General features: G+C 41.8%; 1 protein-coding gene across 2 annotated transcripts in view; it reads left to right on the forward strand.

Annotated features, from left to right (window-relative positions):
- The window catches only part of LOC138245616 (rho GTPase-activating protein 7-like), a 685,827-nt gene that overhangs the window by 600,821 nt on the left and 67,186 nt on the right, over nucleotides 1–17,820 (forward strand). For both annotated transcript variants that reach the window (XM_069199346.1, XM_069199347.1), the window contains exons 2-3: nucleotides 3,153–3,224; nucleotides 4,854–4,935. In XM_069199346.1, coding sequence (XP_069055447.1) covers nucleotides 3,153–3,224; nucleotides 4,854–4,935 — 154 coding nt within the window. The remainder of the gene's footprint in view (nucleotides 1–3,152; nucleotides 3,225–4,853; nucleotides 4,936–17,820) is intronic.

A 17,820-nucleotide genomic window follows, 5' to 3' on the forward strand; every position in this document is an offset into this window, starting at 1 on the left:
AGCAGTTAATTCCGGACATCTGCTGCCTGCTGTTGCATGTGCGAGAGAGCTGCCAGCTCCGAGAGACGGCTGGCAAGGGAAGCAATATTGTAAAGCCTCAGACAGTGGTAACGGCCCCGTGGCTGCTAAATCACACGAGGCGTGGGCCTGGGGTAATTCCTGAGCTATTAATCGGGGAAATCTGGATAGCGTCTGCCTGTCCTCCTCCTCTGCAAGGTCCCTCACCTTCCTGCCTCCGGCCCGGGTCCCACGGTGCGCTCTCATGCTCACAGGCCTTGTATGGGTGGGAGCGAGCAACAGAGCGCTGGGCCTGCGAGGGCCATCTGTGGAAGCCCCTTCCAAGAAGCCGTCTCGGCGCCAGAAGAGCGTTATTTGCCCCCCAGTCGCTGCCAGCCGAGACCTCACCGTGCCCTGTGCCAGGTGTGAGTCGCGCACCCGACCTCGTGGGTGTAAAGTCCATTCCTGGGCTCGCAGACCTATTATGTTGAAAGCAAAACTCCAAAACCAGAATTCTGAGAAACTACACCAAGGACAGGATAAATTACTCACACCTGGTACTGCACGTTTTATAATCTCTGCAGTTATTTTCTTTACATTTAGTTCTGGATTTAAGTTTCAAAATTCTGCATAAAGGTTTAGCATTGAGGCCAATGGTACAGAAAACGGAAACAGTGAACATAGAAAATACTAGTGAATGGCACTGAATACATCGACCTCAAAGGGACAATGAGCTAAGTCTGCGTGAAATTCCCCATGTAGTTTTTCCTTAGAGGTATACTAACCAACTGAGCTGTGTTGCTGGTATACGCACACAGAAGAGCAGATATGGTTCATATTTCGGTGCTAAAGGTAGTTCTGCACACTTTGTGGGTGGACCAAAGTGCTTACATACATCACCATCTGGGACTCTTGAAACTATGGCTTGATAAGGCGGTGCTTAAATGTATACTTGGTGCTCAGAGAAACCTCACTTCTTGGTGGAAGCTGGAATGGTCAAATGCTAGTGCCCCTCTAATTTTGCATCTCTAATCGAATATATACCACAGACACCACCACTCACACACAGGACGTTATCCTTTTTCCTACCGTCCCCCATAATGTATATAGCAGAGAATCTCCTCAGTCAGGCCTTATTTTATCCTCACATGAACAGAATTGCCTTCTGCCTTCTTGACTATGGTTTAAAGGGACCTGCACCTGCGTTCTAGTTCCAGATGTGGCTTTGACCTTCCTGAACTACGGAAACTTGGAGCTGTGGTTCGATAAGGTGATGCTTAAATCTATACTTGGTGCTCAGAGAAACCTCACTTTTTGGTGGAAGCCGAAGTGGTCAAATGCTAGTGTCCCTCTATTTTAGCAGAAGTCTAATCGAATATATACTTCTTGTTAGAAGTATTCAAACGAAATTCTGGAAGTCTAGCCCTCTATATGTTACCATGCAGAGTTGAGGTTCACCTTAGTGGGCGCCTCCTGTGGGACGGTGGTTCACTGTGTTTTCGTGTAGTGTTACACCTGTCAGCCAAAGTAGAATTTTCAGACTGAATACTAGCATTAGCTGGCAACCAGTACCAGCGGTGGCTGCCGCAAATGTCAAGGGGGGCAGGGTACAATGACAGGGATGGGGGGAAAACAATAAAAAAAGAATTAAAACTTACCTTTCTCACCGTTCCCACCCCGCCTCACTCCTCTGCTCCTGATGGTTGACCAGCACAGGCTCCCCAGCAATCCTGACACTGCTTCAATGCTAAACATAGCTTGAAAGCAGCACGAGGATTGGTCTGAGTGGCTTGGACTGCCGCTCAGACACAGCCCTGGGGTTTGTGCAGTTTCTCCAGCCCAGCTGTTAAACACAGCCAGGCTGGAGAAACCTAAGTGAGCATGTGTGTTTGGCTGGACTGAGACGGCCAGCCAAACACACATGCACTCATAGGTGCGCTCTCTCCTCCTCCTCCCTCCCACCTCCCATGACTCAGCCCTACCCCTCACAGCACTGATGGCTAACCCAGCAGATGAAAAATAAATCAATCGTCAACTATTGTTTCATTTTTCATCTTCTGGCTCTTGGTCAGAGGGGCAACGCTCTTCCACCATTGCGGAGGAACCGGTCCTGGCCAATATACGTTTGATTGCTTAGGTGAGCTGTGCGCACAGACAGGTAGGCCCATGAATCCTGCCTTATCTGCGGTCCACTTACTAGCTTGTTCACACTGCATTTGCAGGGTGTTTCAGTAGCCATGCTCAGCGGTAGCCTCATTGGTTAGATTTCCCAGGGGCTGTCGCTTGAAGTATAATTTTAAGTTCTGAATAGAGTTTAAGAAACATTCGACCTGAGCGAGCTATGTACTGTCTAACCCACACCAAATATCTTTTCTTACTATTATATTATTGGTGGGTTAACGGCTAGGTACTTTACAAAATATTTTTCAGGTTGAGGGTAGAGAACACATCAAATACCCGCTCACCTAACGTGGGGCAGACCAAAACAGGTAAAGAACATGTTTAACATTGACTTGAACAGTATGCTAAATAATACGTTGGCTAGGTCACAATCACAATGCAGATTTGCGGCTTACTTCTCTATAAGGCCAATAAATAATTAAGTGTAAACCTTACTTATGGTGGTGCTGCCCTGCCTCCTAAAAATGTACTTTACAAGCAAGTTCTGGCACCCCATCACAGGAAAGAAATATGCCCATTGGATTGGAGGCTATCTATTTGTGTTGTGAATGTTGTCATGTGTCAAAATATGACCTTTTTATTGTGAAATGTAATAAAGGTCATAAAGTGTGTACCTTTGGTGAAGTGGAATTTCATAGGTTCACAATTAGCAAAGGTTAGGAACTTGTGGACATCAAATGTAAATACTTGATTATATTTTATGCAATTTAGCCAGCTTGTTCACATCAAATTGAGCTGAAACGATGGTCTTAATTATACAATGTGGCCAGTCATGCTATCATACAATACCATACATCCCTTTGCTCATAGAAATCTAGGTTTGCTGCAATGAGCTGGGCTACTGTATCAAATATTCATGGTCATTTGTCGAGCCACAAAGAAATTATCGAATAAACTAAATATGTCATTGATTTCCCAGGAATTTTGTCAGTTACAACAAATTTTCTAATTATCCCTATTTTATTTGCTTTTAGAAATTGAAGCCAAAGAAGCCTGTGATTGGCTGAGAGCAGCTGGATTTCCCCAATATGCACAATTATTCGAAGGTATGGAAACAAATGACACGCTGTCTGGACAATATCAATCCGCTCTCCATGTGCTATCATGTTTAATGTTACAGTTCCTCTATAAAGCACACGTTTATGCACCTAGAAAACATTGGCTTCTGGTTCAAAATGTGTCCTTTGAGCACACCCTCTTTCTCAACAAATGGCTGAAATAACAATAGTTCAAGCTTTTAGGACACTTGGACTCTAAATTAATGTAATTTGACAAAAACAATAACAAACATCTTAAAGAATAAAGATTTTTTGTTGCAAAAACTGACAGATAGTTATAATGTATAATAATGAAACATCTACATACAGTAGAAAAACAACGTCACAGTCTTAAACAACATTGCATTAGGCAATGTTTGCGTGTGTCTAGGCAGGAGGCACACGATTCTTGATTCAAATGATAGCAATCTTGTGATTGGTCAGAAGATGATACTCCTTTATTGGCTGCTTTTGCTGTTAATAGTAGGGATAGGGTGAGGTGGCATAAGCTCTTCTCTGATAGACATAAATATGCACAATTATTCGAAGGTATGGAAACAAATGACACGCTGTCTGGACAATATCAATCCGCTCTCCATGTGCTATCATGTTTAATGTTACAGTTCCTCTATAAAGCACACGTTTATGCACCTAGAAAACATTGGCTTCTGGTTCAAAATGTGTCCTTTGAGCACACCCTCTTTCTCAACAAATGGCTGAAATAACAATAGTTCAAGCTTTTAGGACACTTGGACTCTAAATTAATGTAATTTGACAAAAACAATAACAAACATCTTAAAGAATAAAGATTTTTTGTTGCAAAAACTGACAGATAGTTATAATGTATAATAATGAAACATCTACATACAGTAGAAAAACAACGTCACAGTCTTAAACAACATTGCATTAGGCAATGTTTGCGTGTGTCTAGGCAGGAGGCACACGATTCTTGATTCAAATGATAGCAATCTTGTGATTGGTCAGAAGATGATACTCCTTTATTGGCTGCTTTTGCTGTTAATAGTAGGGATAGGGTGAGGTGGCATAAGCTCTTCTCTGATAGACATAAATATTATGTGCATTTTCAGTCCACAACCCCAGAGCATCTGATACAGCCCTACCAACTCTGGTTACAATTCAAGGACAAACTTTCACAAATAGTTTCTACCACCTCTGGCAGAGCATGTGGGCGTATTGAGGAGCATCTCCTATGGCAACACAAGTTTTTTTTTTCAACCATAACATTTTCCTTTCACTGTCCCGTGGCATCTTGTCTAATGGCTTTCCACCCCTAGCACTCACCGACAACATACATTACCTTGTGACTGAGACATGGGCAGGTATCCTGCAACCACTTCCAGGCACGGCTTCTTTGGCTAAATGTAAGCCTTTGATGATTTTAAGAAAGCAAAGTTTGCAGGTGGCTTGATTTTCAAGGTCATATTTTCTAAAACATATTCCGAGCTCGGTCATGGAATGTGGGTCAGACTAGGAGGAGGGCGGGGAAGGTGTGCTAAGGATATTGGCCTCTATCTTTGGTTAAATTGTTTAATCTAGGCTTAATCTCTTTAGAAAACACAATGCCACTTTTCTATAAATGTATTAATACTAATAAAATATTTGATTTTTTGCATTCAGATCAACAGTTCCCGATTAACATTGAAACAGTGAAGAATGACCATGAATTTCTAGACAGAGATGCTTTTGAGTCACTCTTCAGGTAACCTATTATGTTTGTACATTGCTTTGCCTCATTTAATACATTTTTATTCACATTTAAAATGTTCCATATATATAATCTATTACAGACAACGCAAACAATATTTGTTATTTAAAAGCTCAGTGGTATTTGCTTTAAGCTTTACATCAGAGTTAGAAGCCAGGGTACGGCACAGAACAGAACGGACACAAAGATAACCTCACCTGTGGATTAGGAGCCACCGTTCCCATCTACGAATGGCTCTCAGACACAATGTCATAACAGAAAGGGCTTACTAATGCTGGGTGGATTGTGCCCTTGACGAGGCCACTAAGCCAGGGCATGAAGAACTCCACTTTAATTCCTCTCAGACTTGAATATATTGGAGTCTCGCTAAACCTAGTCTTCTGGGCTATTCTCTTTCTTCTTTTCCGGTTTCCTAACACTTTCGGGGGCTGGGATCCATCCTTGTCCCTCCTCAGGCTCCTACCATAACCTGCTTTACTCACTGGAGCTTGCCCATTGGTCTCCCACACACAACCCAATGTAGATTTCTTCAGCCTATAGTTCTCGCCTGCTGTTTATCTAGTGGATCCCCGCGATGCGGCCAGCTGCCTCTGAATATAGCGTTACAAAACAGTTATCCAGCTGACCCCCCTAACCAATCATGTTCTTTCGATATATTTGCAGCTTCTATAAGCCCTGTCCATCCCATATCCTCTCATATGTAAAATGTAACGAGTCTCATCTTGCCCACTGTCCCTTTCATTTATTGCTCCGCAAATTATCAGGGGCGGTATTGTTAAAATATACGTTTACATGCCTTAATCGAAAATACATTGACATCATTATCACAAAAATATTGTATTGATATATTTAACATTTCTTGCATGAGCTTGTTTCAAAGATTGGCAAAGTTCTTTATAATTATCCCTTGATGTTGTTGAAGATCACTTGATTGAATTTCTTTAGATATATCGTGATCTTCCTCAGCATCATTGCACAAGGCGGTTATTTTGAAAACTTGACTAAACTACCGGTTCGGTTGCCGTATAGCAATTATTCTAAAAAACGTCAAGTCACTTACCATAACTTCCCCCTCATCCGAGCAGACCTGCAGTTGAAAGGGCTTTCTGTCCTCGCCTGGCTCACATTGACGTGTGATTGCCAATAATGTCTAAAGTCACACCCACTACATTTCATGGACCCCAAAACAAATAGAGACCTTTAAGAAGAATAGGGAAACTGTGAGGTGTTTCTCATTCCTCCCACCGAGTTATGCTCACACAGAGTATCAGACACCCCTTTTGAAACCCCACCCTGAACCCCAAAACGAGTACATACACAAATGGTAGTTCACAATGATTTAGAGTTCATTATGTGTTATTATACAACTCATATGTGTGAGAATTAGCATCATAATAACGACTACCTCTGCGGATAGCAGAAAGATGCGTGAGAAAAACAAGAAAAGCATAAACATCCGTAATATATCAACCTAAACTGCATAACTGCCTTTGTGGCAAACTGCCAATGCAGCGTCATTTATTAGTTTAAGATACCTGCTTAGTCATATAAAACCTCGTGTGTACCTGTAAACAAAGCAATCCCAAATTGGGTGACCATGTGACACTAACTCCCTAGCAACCAGTCAATTTATTTTGCCACACATAATTACCAGGGTCTTTTATAGCCTTTTTGAAATAATGAGTTTGAAATTGTGGGGAAAAGGGACTAATGCACCCCATTCCTGCATTTTGCAACACAGGACTGAAACAAGTACTTCTATTTGTTCATGAGGAAGCACACAGAAGCCACAGCTATTGGGGTCTTTTGAATTTTGCCAGCACTAAACTTGCACACGGTCAACCTGCAAGCAGACTTCAGCCACTGCAAGCTCTGAAAAGATTTGTAAAAATCTTCTCTGGCTAACATACAATTAGCAGCAGAAAATGACAGGATGATTTAACACAAACAAACAGTCTGTTAGCTTCCAAAATTAAAGCCAAGAAACTCATGTTAATGGTAGGCAAATATCTAGGCTCAGAGTATTTATGCTAAATAATTCAATCATTCAGATCTATGTAGTGTATTAATTTGGAGTACGTTAACATGCATAAAATACATAAGCCCTTAATGCATGCCATGATAATTAAACATACACAAACGCATGGAAGCACTCACTAGCAGAGAGATGCAAAGCAGAGCAGTTATTTTCATGGCATCGAACATTCTCCAAGTTCAAAAGACTGGAATGAGCAGTGGTGACGCCACTGCGGGTGTGCTGCTTGTATTTGATCATGTGGGTGCCTGCCATTGGCCAACAGCTGCTACTTCCGGTGTCCCTTGGATAAGCACTTCACACTAGGGCATAGTCACTAGCCATTGAATGGCTTTATTGAATGCGATAGTTTCACAGCTGATAAGAAGCTTGGTCGGAAGTATACTGGAACAAAAGAATGATTTTCTTAAGTGCAGCCCAATTTAAAGCTGTGCCAGTTGCTATGATGGACATTTTTGAAAGAATAATTTGGCACTCCTACCCAATCTTCACTGTGGGCTTAGGGCCAATGACGTTTCCTAAGCTGTGCCAACGCTGAACGATCTGCTAAGGTCCTCCCTGGGCTCACAGCATTCCCTCACAATTCTCAAATTTGTTTCTGCTATACATTTTACACAAAGCCTGTAGTCTAGGCAAGCTAAAATTAACATCTGAAACATCTTTAGGGCCTATGTTGAAGGGTATTTTCAAGGATGTGGCAGCTGGGGAACATCATACATTTGCAAATGTGAATTGAATCAGTGTAGCGACGTCCAACATTTTTGCCCAGAAATCCAGACAAGGTTGTGTTACAACATGTTATAACCCAATTAACCTGCAAACGTCACACACCCATGATTTCACATGTTAGCAGTTGACATAATGTTCTATGTAGATAAACTCTAGGTTTCTAGACATACGTTGCTGTACAACCCGCTGCCTTTTAAGTATTTATTTTTGACTAACTCTGCCCTTTCCTGCTATTCCTGGGCATGTGAACAGATGTTTTTGCCAGGCCCATGACTCCAGACTAATCGAGGCAGCTCCCTCAATCTGACTACAACCTCCATTTTTATTCTCTAGCCTCATGAAACTGCTGAAGTCTTCAGCACTATGTCCAGGCCAGCAAGGCAGTAAAGGAGCAGGCCACTCATGGTTTCTTCATTCATGTAACCTTTCCCATGTTTGTATTCATGTCCACTGGCAAACACGTATTAGAACAGGTGTTGATGGTGATAGTGGGGACAGATGAGGTCTCTACAAAAGGACTCCATACAAGTTTTAAAATATTGCCAATATTTAACTGAGTAAAACAAGACCAAAACGACAAAAATCCAAAATACAAAAGTAAAGATATTACTTTTTAAAGTTGAAATTAGTTTTAATCCATGGGAATCAATAATTGTATCTTTTTAGCACAAAGTACCTGGGATGTGTCAAAAACAAAGATGCTGTGGGCCAAAGGGGAGGTGAGGCTCTGAAAAGCAAAGTGATGCATTGGTACCTTACTGCGCAGGGGAAGTGATGCTTCGATTCTTTCCTCGCAGGAAAGGTGATGCTTTGATTTCCACACACACAGCCTCAGTTCCTTACTGCGCTGTGGGGTCGGTGAGAAATTGACGCACAGGCACAAAGGGGGTTATTCTAACTTTGGAGGTGGTGTTAATCCGTCCCAAAAGTGACGGAAAAGTGGCGGATTTACCACCAGCCGTATTACGAGTCCATTATATCCTATGGAACTCGTAATACGGCTGGTGGCATATCCGTCACTTTACCGTCACTTTTGGGACGGATTAACACTCCTCCAAAGTTAGAATAACCCCCAATGTGTGGAAAATCCAGACGCGATGTATTGATGGAACCGAAGTGAAACAGGCACTGCTTCAATTCTTCAACAATGAGACAGGTGCTGCATCGATTCTTTAGCACAAGACAGGCACTGCATTGATTCTGCAGGCGTTGCATGGATTTTTCAGCTGCAGTGCGTTGATGCATGGATTTTCTCATTGAGGTCACCAGCTTACACTTCCAAGGGTCCAGGAACTGGAGTTGGCACCACATGGCAAGTCAGAACTCTCAGCAGAAGAGCTCAGGCACTGGCAGATGAAGACTTTGATTTCCCTTAGACTTCTTAACAGGCAGCAGGAACAGTTCAAGCCCTTGGAGAATCTTGGAAAGCAGGATGTAGAAAACAAAGTCCAGTCTGTTCACTCCCAGGACAGAACCAGCACACAGCAGACCAGCTCAACAAACAACAGGCAGAATGGCAATCCCTCTTACAGCATCCAGCTCTTCTTCCTGGCAGCATGTCCTCAGTCCAGAAGTGCTCTAAATTTTTGAGGTCAGAGGTCCACTACTTATATCCATTTCTACCTTTGCAGTAGGCAAACTTCAAAGAAAAGGCTTTGTAGGGCACAAGACCCTGCCTTTCCTGCCCTGGCCTAAGATATACTTCGCGGAACTGGAGACTGCTTGGTGTAAGGACAGGCACAGCCCTATTCAGGTACAAGTGTGAGCTCCTCCCACCACTCTAGCCCAGACAGACCCATCAGGATATGCAGGGCACACCCCAGCTCCCTTTGTGTACCTGTTTAAAGTCAATTCACAAACAGCCCACTGTCATCCTGACCTAGACGTGTGTTCCACAGCCAGGTAGAGGTACAGAATGGTTAAGCAAGAAAATGCCCACTTTCCACAAGTGGCATTTTCAAATTTACAAGTTAAAAAACAACTTCACATAAAGGTGCATTTTTAAATCGTGAGTTTAGAGACCCCAAACTCAACATCTCAATCTTCTCCCAATGAGAAATTACACTTAAAAGATATTTCAAGGCAATCCCCACGTTACCTATGGAAGAGATGGTCCTTTCAATAGTGAAAAACGAATTTAGCAGTATTTCACTATCAGGACATGTAAAACACACCAGTACATGTCCTACCTTTTAAATACACTGCACCCTGCCTATGGGGCTGCCACTATGAAGTGGAATTTAGATTTGCCATGAAAACATGAAGTATTGATTAAATTCTAGGAAGGCCTTCAAGGCCTCTGTGTGATTAAATGCTAAATAAAACAATATTAAATCAGGGTTAACACAAGTACATCAAGAAATGAAGAGCAGCAACAAAAAAAGGATTAAGGAGAGAGGATGGTTGTCAAATTCAGAAGGAAAGAAGCCAAGGTGAATTGCCATTCACGTGACATAGTAGTAATTATTGCCTAGATGCAGTAATAACTGAATACACTGATTGAGAAAATTAAAAGGAGTAAAGGTTACAGCCAAGGGAAATACAAGGTTAGAAATACAAGGTTAGAACAGTAGAAAAATGTAGCGCTCCTATGCAAAGCAGGCATTGTCTAAACAGAATATTGGCTAGGGCCGCTGGAATTATGTGACTGTAGGGAGTCAAAATTGTGTAGGATGGTTGACTAAATTATGTGAAAGCAAAGGCAAATCACGCACACCTCCTTCCATGAGCAAACAGCTGTTCAGGGCAGAACAGTACACTGCATATTTATTAAATGTATTAAGCATGCCCGTCGTTTCAGGTACTTAAGTATTCAAGACACGAGCTTTAAAATGGATGCAACATTTCTGTCATTCTATTGAAGTCTGACTGTCCTTTTGAAATTAGTGCCGCGCTGAGTACGTGACGTTCCAGCTGATGTAAAAGGCACGTGACAAAGAAGACATCATTCTATGCACCTGGCTTGCAGAGTCGGACTGGCCAATAGGGTGATCAGGCAGTGCCCGATGGGTTGGCCTGACAGGTCAGTGTATGGGCCGGCTTTTTGGCTGTGCATGTCTGCTTTCTACTATTATTTCCCTTATAATAAAACAGACATTGCTTGTAGCAATATCAAGTCCACGCAGTCTTCAAATCTCGCAAAACACTTGTAGGCATGTCTTTAAAGGTTCAAAACTACCCACATTTGCAAACATGGCAACTTTTCCAGTTATCTATTTCATCAACAGTGGCCACTTTTATTTTGAGGCCTGGGTCCATTTTCTATCTCAGTCCGACCCTACCTGTTTGAATTGCATTCGCGTTTTTACAGGTTTTGCTCCCTGATGCCCCAAAAGCCCTTCTCCCAGTCCATTAGGTAGGGATGCTTAAACTATCTGAGAAACATTGTCTCCTCGTTAAGTTGCTAATTACAGTGTTCAACAGGTCAAGTTGATCAGTCAGTTTTCGCAAAGTATCTCCCGCAACATTGCACTCCCTGAACAGCAACTGTATCCACTTTTGATCTGTTGTAGTTAGAAATATGTTTTTTGTGAAAATCTACTAATTGTGCAACCAACAGATGATGGATTTTGTGGCAAGTGTAGTAAACTCATGTTGACAAGGTAAAGGATAGGGCCTCAACATTGAGCGCCTTGAGACCCTATATAGCGCCTTGAGACCCTAGCAGGTGACAAGTCGCGCTTTACAAATCTGCTGAACGATTGATTGAACATTGTTTTTCCCAGAGCCCACATTGTAACAAACTAGAGCACGAATGCAACTGGATTATGAGAAGGAACAGGAAGCTCTCATCTGTTTTAGATAGCGCGGACAGGTCTTCACCGGGCTTCGCAGTGTTCCAGCTGCATTCCTTGCTGACATTTTCTCTGCGTGAAAGATGTATCTGCTCTTTTTCCATGCTGGCTCCAGTCGTGTCTGTGAAACGTCAGAGAGCTCGGAGGGTGTGGAAGTCATCTTTCCGTCCAGAGCAGAAGCAGATGTCCTAAATAAGAACGGTCTGCTGGGCTGACACTTTCCCAGGGGCTGTAGACTCATTTACATTCTTTATGATCAGTTTCATGGATAGTCAGCAGTGTTGTGGTAACATATGTAATCATGGCTGCTGTTTAAGTATGCTTTCTCTTTGCATCCATCCCTTTTAAGATTATCTCGTTGGAATCTAAGTATCTAGGGGCCTGGCTGCCTAGGTCTTCTGCTATGAAGCCACATTCATATGCCCTAGTAAAAAAAATAGAGGCAAACATCTGTATATTTTTTCCTACTAATTGAATAAAGAATTGAATCGAAACAAGTTGCTTCTCTTTTCAATGAGAGGTGGGGCTTGGAGTATGGGAAAAATACTTATTTCCATGACACTCACACAGGGAAATACATTATTTTAATTAATTTTGACAAAACGCAAAGCAACATGACCCCATTGGATCTTCTTTGGTGTCTGTGAAGCTTTGCACAAATCAAATCACCTTTTCTGTGTGAAAAGCTCTTAAATTTAGCTGAAAGTAAGCTGATGTTTAACTTTTATGTCAACCCACTCCCATTGACACCAGATAAAAAAAAAAAAAAGTCGGGGTCTCCGTATACTTAAACAAGTAGAATTCAGATAACTGAAATGCCAAAATGTAGAAAAAGAAATCTCTCTGGTTTGTAGCGACCATGTATATGAACATTCTGAAAATGTATCTTATAATTCTAATTAGCAGGTGTGGGTTCTGACAACTCATTTTTTCATAAACATTGTAGGGTGGTTGGTGGTTAAAACCATTACAGAAAACTTAACCACAGCTGTCAGGATACAAGTCAGCAGAGTGGGGATTCTTGCTTCTTTCTAGCGAGAGGTACTGACCAAGGAGTTCTAAAGAGTAGCCTCTTCACTAGTTTGTAATTTGGATTCTAGCACAAGCCAGATTGCCCCAGTGTGGTTTGAGCATACTATAAGTCACACCTAAAGGGACATTTTGCTTGTTGGAAAAAATTTGCCAGTAAGCCGTATGTCTTGTGGTTTTCTTAATTTTTGATTGGATAACATGGAAACGGAGTTATTGTCAATTCATGTGTCATTGTTGATTTCAAAACGTTCAGCCTATTCAAAGATCGACATCTTCATAACATGAATAGGCGTGTTCAGATTCTCCAATCTGGATTGTTAGTGGTTTCTCTGCGTAAACATTGTGTTCTACCTGACTAGTTACCCCCATCGTTTCTGGCGCACTTGAGATGGATGTCAAATGTTATTTTTGTGGAGCTAGGTAGAGTGCCCTTGGAAGAAGCTGGGGGGCTGGACAAGAGAGGTTCAGCCAACTGTCTGTCTTTATGCGCCACAGTCCCAACTTCCTGTCCTGCTTTTCTTCACATTGTGCTTAATACAGGAAGTCATTTTGTTTCAACGCGCTCACCCTGCATGCGAATGAAGTGACTGAGTCACAGGAGATAATGTTATTTCTCGAAGACCACACAATTTAGTCAAGGTTGAATGTCGAGATTAGAAAGCAGCTTTAAGAATTCGAATCTAAATGGTCTCATCACAAAACACCGTCTTCTAGTCATAGTTGGCCCTCAATTGTTATTTGTAGTAAAATCCGGTAACACTACTTCGGAAAAATACTCACTGACAATGCTAAACTTGAGCCCTCTGTACTGATTTTCACTAGAGGTGTGGTCACTGAAAAAATCTCATTTGCCGCCATGGGCAGACAAGACCACACCTGCATAGATCATTCTAAACTTTCCATGGTTCCAGGCTAATCTTAAACTCTTGTCATGCCTTGTACGGGCATACAAATGACCCCTGTTGAGGCTCAAACATTCACCCTTACATATTCATCTTCTGTAGTCCCACCAGTACATGCATCTCATGTACATGGGAAACAGACCTGCTCCTTTCCTAGCTGGAAGAGCGACGCTGGACGCAGTCCTGAAAAAGACCCAAGAATGTGATCAAAATCTGAACAATCATTGGCAAAGCCAATAGATCTCCGCAGTCTGAGGGTTGGCAATGTAAATGTATTTGTGTACGGCTTTGGGGCTGTTTTTATTAATATACACAAATGCATTAACATTGCCAACACTTATAGCTTTCAGATTGCCCAGACCTATTGACTTTCTGGCTTTACCTGAAAAAAAGACAATGAGTGGGGTTAAGGGGGATTTGAGTGAATTTGCATTTTAAATGGTGAGGGCCACGCATTAGGTATGTTACTATCTGCATATTTCCGTATTTGTAACTTCTGGGCCAGATGCATGGCTGTGGCTCCAGCAGGTGAAAAAGCAAATTGCTCTCCATTTGTTCAGCAGACTTTGAGCCCGGGGGCACTCAGTTTGGAATAAATCACTGGGTCTGGGCCTGGTGTATATAAAGAGTCATACTGTTTGAAACAATCTGTTCCTAATGCAATGTTGTGGAATGTTTATATTATCACCAAAAGCCTGTGTTCATTCTGATTTTGGATGCAAGTGTATCAGAGACATTTATAGGTGTGCTATGACATTTGTACTTACTACCCCTGACAAGGCGCTCCATGTTGGCACAGAGGATATTAAAATACATTTTGTTTCCATTGGGCAATTGGAAGAATCAAGGGAAAATGTAACAGATTACTCACTCATACTACTGGATTTAAACAAAGGTTCTCGTCTGTATTATTAAAAAAAGGAAAAAAGGAAAACCAAAAAGAAAAATATAAATATTACACATTTTTTTAACAAAGCTCACATAATTATTTGGGCTTGTAAAATCAACAACGTAATAGGAAACTGAAATATAAGAAAGTGCAATACATTCACAATTAGCAAGTTTCCAATTCCAAGATACTCTGGCAATGTACAAGATATGCACTTGCAAGCATCTACAGTGCCACCCAGGGATGGAGGAGACAAATGCAGGCGACTTCCCACATAGAACTTAGAACATGTCCCAAATTTGAAGGGAAAATACCAACATTGGAAAGAAATGTATGTGGCATGTCAAGTGTTATTATAAAACAGATGAAAGACGTATCCTGCATGTCAACATTGTTTAAAGGATAGCAGAATCGAGAAGCTGAGTCCATGCACACATGGCTCCAGCATCACGCTATATGCTCTATGCCCGAGGGAAACCTCCTCGGGCCGCACTGTTTCCGTCCAGCATCACACGGCCTTTTTCAACTGCAAGTGAGGAGCCATGGAGTCTGCAATGGAGGCGGTCAGTATACGAGACCAGTGATAGGGCCTCGGTTCTATAGGCGTGTTGCAATATATCCAAGGGCTTCCGATGAAACTCACAAGCAAGGCTTTTCACGGAGAAGACAAAGGAAGAGATGAGTTAAACTCTAAGGGAATTGTAAAATTCTGTTTTGATAGGTGGTAGACAATATTTCCCAAATGGATCAGAAAATCTAAATACATGAGCCTCTGCCTTCGGAAAGTTTGTATCCTACCAAAAGAAACCCAAAACACGCCTAACCATTGTGTATCAATCAACATTTCCAGGAAAGGAATTGGAAATTAAAATACAAAGATAATGGCATGAAAGTTTTATAATAATACTTTTTTAGCATGGATCAAAAAACAAGTACATTATTTTTTCAGATATCAATCACTGCGCATTATGCAGGCTGTAGGCGCAAATCAATTCAACTTGATAAATGTAGGTGGCATTCCAGCTCATTGTGTGGGCTGTTTGTTTTATTACATTTTCTTATTTGAAAGATATTTGGAGTGCATTACGATTTCTTTTTCATAATTGTTTTTAAATTTGTGATTAACTTGATAAATTTGCCATGTACTGCAGAAGATCAGTACGCCTCAAAGGGAATAGTCTGTTCTAATATGGCCACCACCTTGCCTCTACCTGGAGTGAGCTCTTTGATGTCCGGCTGTGTGTTGGTCCGGTCCTTTCTCAAATACTGTTCCAATGATGATGAGCCAGAAGCCTTCAATACCGGTATTCCTAGTATTTTGCCCTGAGATACTCTTAAAATGGATCACTTTCTACCTTCATGTCCTGCCTCATATTAGCTTGTTGATTGTTGTTTCAGTCTTCTGTAACAAACCATGTCAGGTCTTGAATGTCGAGTTTAAAGGGGGCACAGCCATGGGGCAAAAGGAGCTAGGCAGCAGCATAGGCATGGGATAAAAGAAAAAACAAGCATTGGCAAAGCCAATAGGTTTTGCCTTTGGTTTTTCTTTCTATCTAACTGGATTCTAAAATATAAGAAAAATGTTATAATAAGGTTTGTTTTAAATTTGAAAGACCGTTAATGGGTTATCAAATTTAAAACACACATTAATATAACATTTTTCTAATATTTGTTATCCAGTTAGATAGAAAGAATAAAAAAGGCAAAACCTATTCGCATGAGGGCATGCGGCGAGGAAGAAAGAAGACAGAAGACAGCATGTGGTAAAGAGGAAAGAAGACAGTGAAGAAAGATGACAGAAGACGGCATACGGTAAAGAAGAAAAAAGACAGCGAAGAAAGAAGGCAGAAGACGGAATGCAGTGAAGAAGAAAGAAGATAGCGAGAAAGGAAGACAGAAGACAGCATGGGGTAAAGAATAAAGAAGACAGTAAAGAAAGAAGACAGAAGACGGCATATGGTAAAGAAGAAAAAAGACAGTGAAGAAAGAAGCCAGAAGACGGAATGAAGTAAAGAAGAAAGAAGATAGCGAGAAAGGAAGACAGAAGACAGCATGGGGAAAAGAATAAAGAAGACAGCGATGAAAGAAAACTTCATGCGGCGAAGAAGAAAGAAGACAGCAAAGAAAGAAAACAGAAGATGGCATGTAGAAAGAAAAAAAGAAGACCGCAACAAGGAAAGAAAAAAAGAGGATGGCAACGAAGAAAGAAGACAGAGAAGACAGTAGTGAAGAAAGAAGATAGCATGCAGAAAGAAAAAAGATGACTGCAACGGAGATAGAAGATGGCATGCAGAAAGAAAAAATAAGTACTTTCTGCATTGTAGCCAGAGGAAGGACACTGGCCAGTGTCCAATGGTAAGTGACCGGAAGGAGTACTTGGTTCAGAGGCAACTCAACCACAAGATTGGCGACGAAAACAACAGGAAGTGACTTGCAGGAGACTTGCTGGCCAATCAGAAGCACGTACATCAGAGCGACATTGGAGTAAGCCAATGGTAAGTTCAGGTAAGGGGCTAGTTCTAAGCCCCGTTTACCTTTTTTTTCTTTAACAATAGATTTCTCAAGCACGCGTGCAAGCGAAACCTAAAAAATAAGGGTGGTAGGGACTTAATTTGTTACAGTTGGTAGTAACCAAAGTATAGGTAATTGGTACCTTCAGTGTGCACCAAATAAAGAGGCCTCTATGTTATATGCAACGGAGCCCGGTTCAGGAAAGGCTGGCTTTGCTCCAGCCAAGCTCCTCAGCTGGTGGGGTGGCCACTTACCAGGCATGTGTCTGCCCATCTCTGCAGAAAAATCAGAAGCCCAATGAAGAGACGTAGACACAGAGGAGTTGTAGCAAGAGATACTCGGCTAAGTGGCAAGGAAAATCTGTATTTTAACCAACAGTATTAACACTCTGATTTTATCATCCTCTTAAAGATGTAAGTCAAAGTTCGGGTCGGACTGAAATCCACCACTTCTAGCACAGATGACTGCTGCAATCGCAGTAACCCATGCTCTCTCACTAGTTCTACACATGCAAGGTTACCTTTGTGGCTCTTTCACTTTAAAAACATAATAGGATGTTAGCAGATTAGCACATTTTGGATGAGAAATGTAATTGCTTGTTTTTACTCTGAGAGTGCTCCATGTCTGCTTTTTCTCAGAGATATAACTCAGCGGGCTGGGCACCTCCTGCAGAGATTCGTTTACAACCTACAAGTCTCATGCCCACCCCTCACAAGTGTGCCTCCCTTATAAAGTACATCAAATGATTACCTTCTGGACAGCACTCCTTTTATTAACAGTCCCAAGAAGCAGCTCATTCTGTAGTATGATCTGTGTACATGGACAGGCCTAAGATCACACATTTTAGTGCATCACAGCTCCACATTGGAAGGGAGTGGCAGCATTTTTCATGGAAGGAATGGCCTGCATTGTTGCATTGTGCAGGACAGGGAGTGCCCAAGCGCTAAAAGGAACAAGAGACAGATTAGAGTCAGTGAGGCCAGCAGA

The sequence above is a fragment of the Pleurodeles waltl genome, chromosome 7 (assembly GCF_031143425.1).
Source record: "Pleurodeles waltl isolate 20211129_DDA chromosome 7, aPleWal1.hap1.20221129, whole genome shotgun sequence".
NCBI classification, from domain to species: domain Eukaryota; kingdom Metazoa; phylum Chordata; class Amphibia; order Caudata; family Salamandridae; genus Pleurodeles; species Pleurodeles waltl.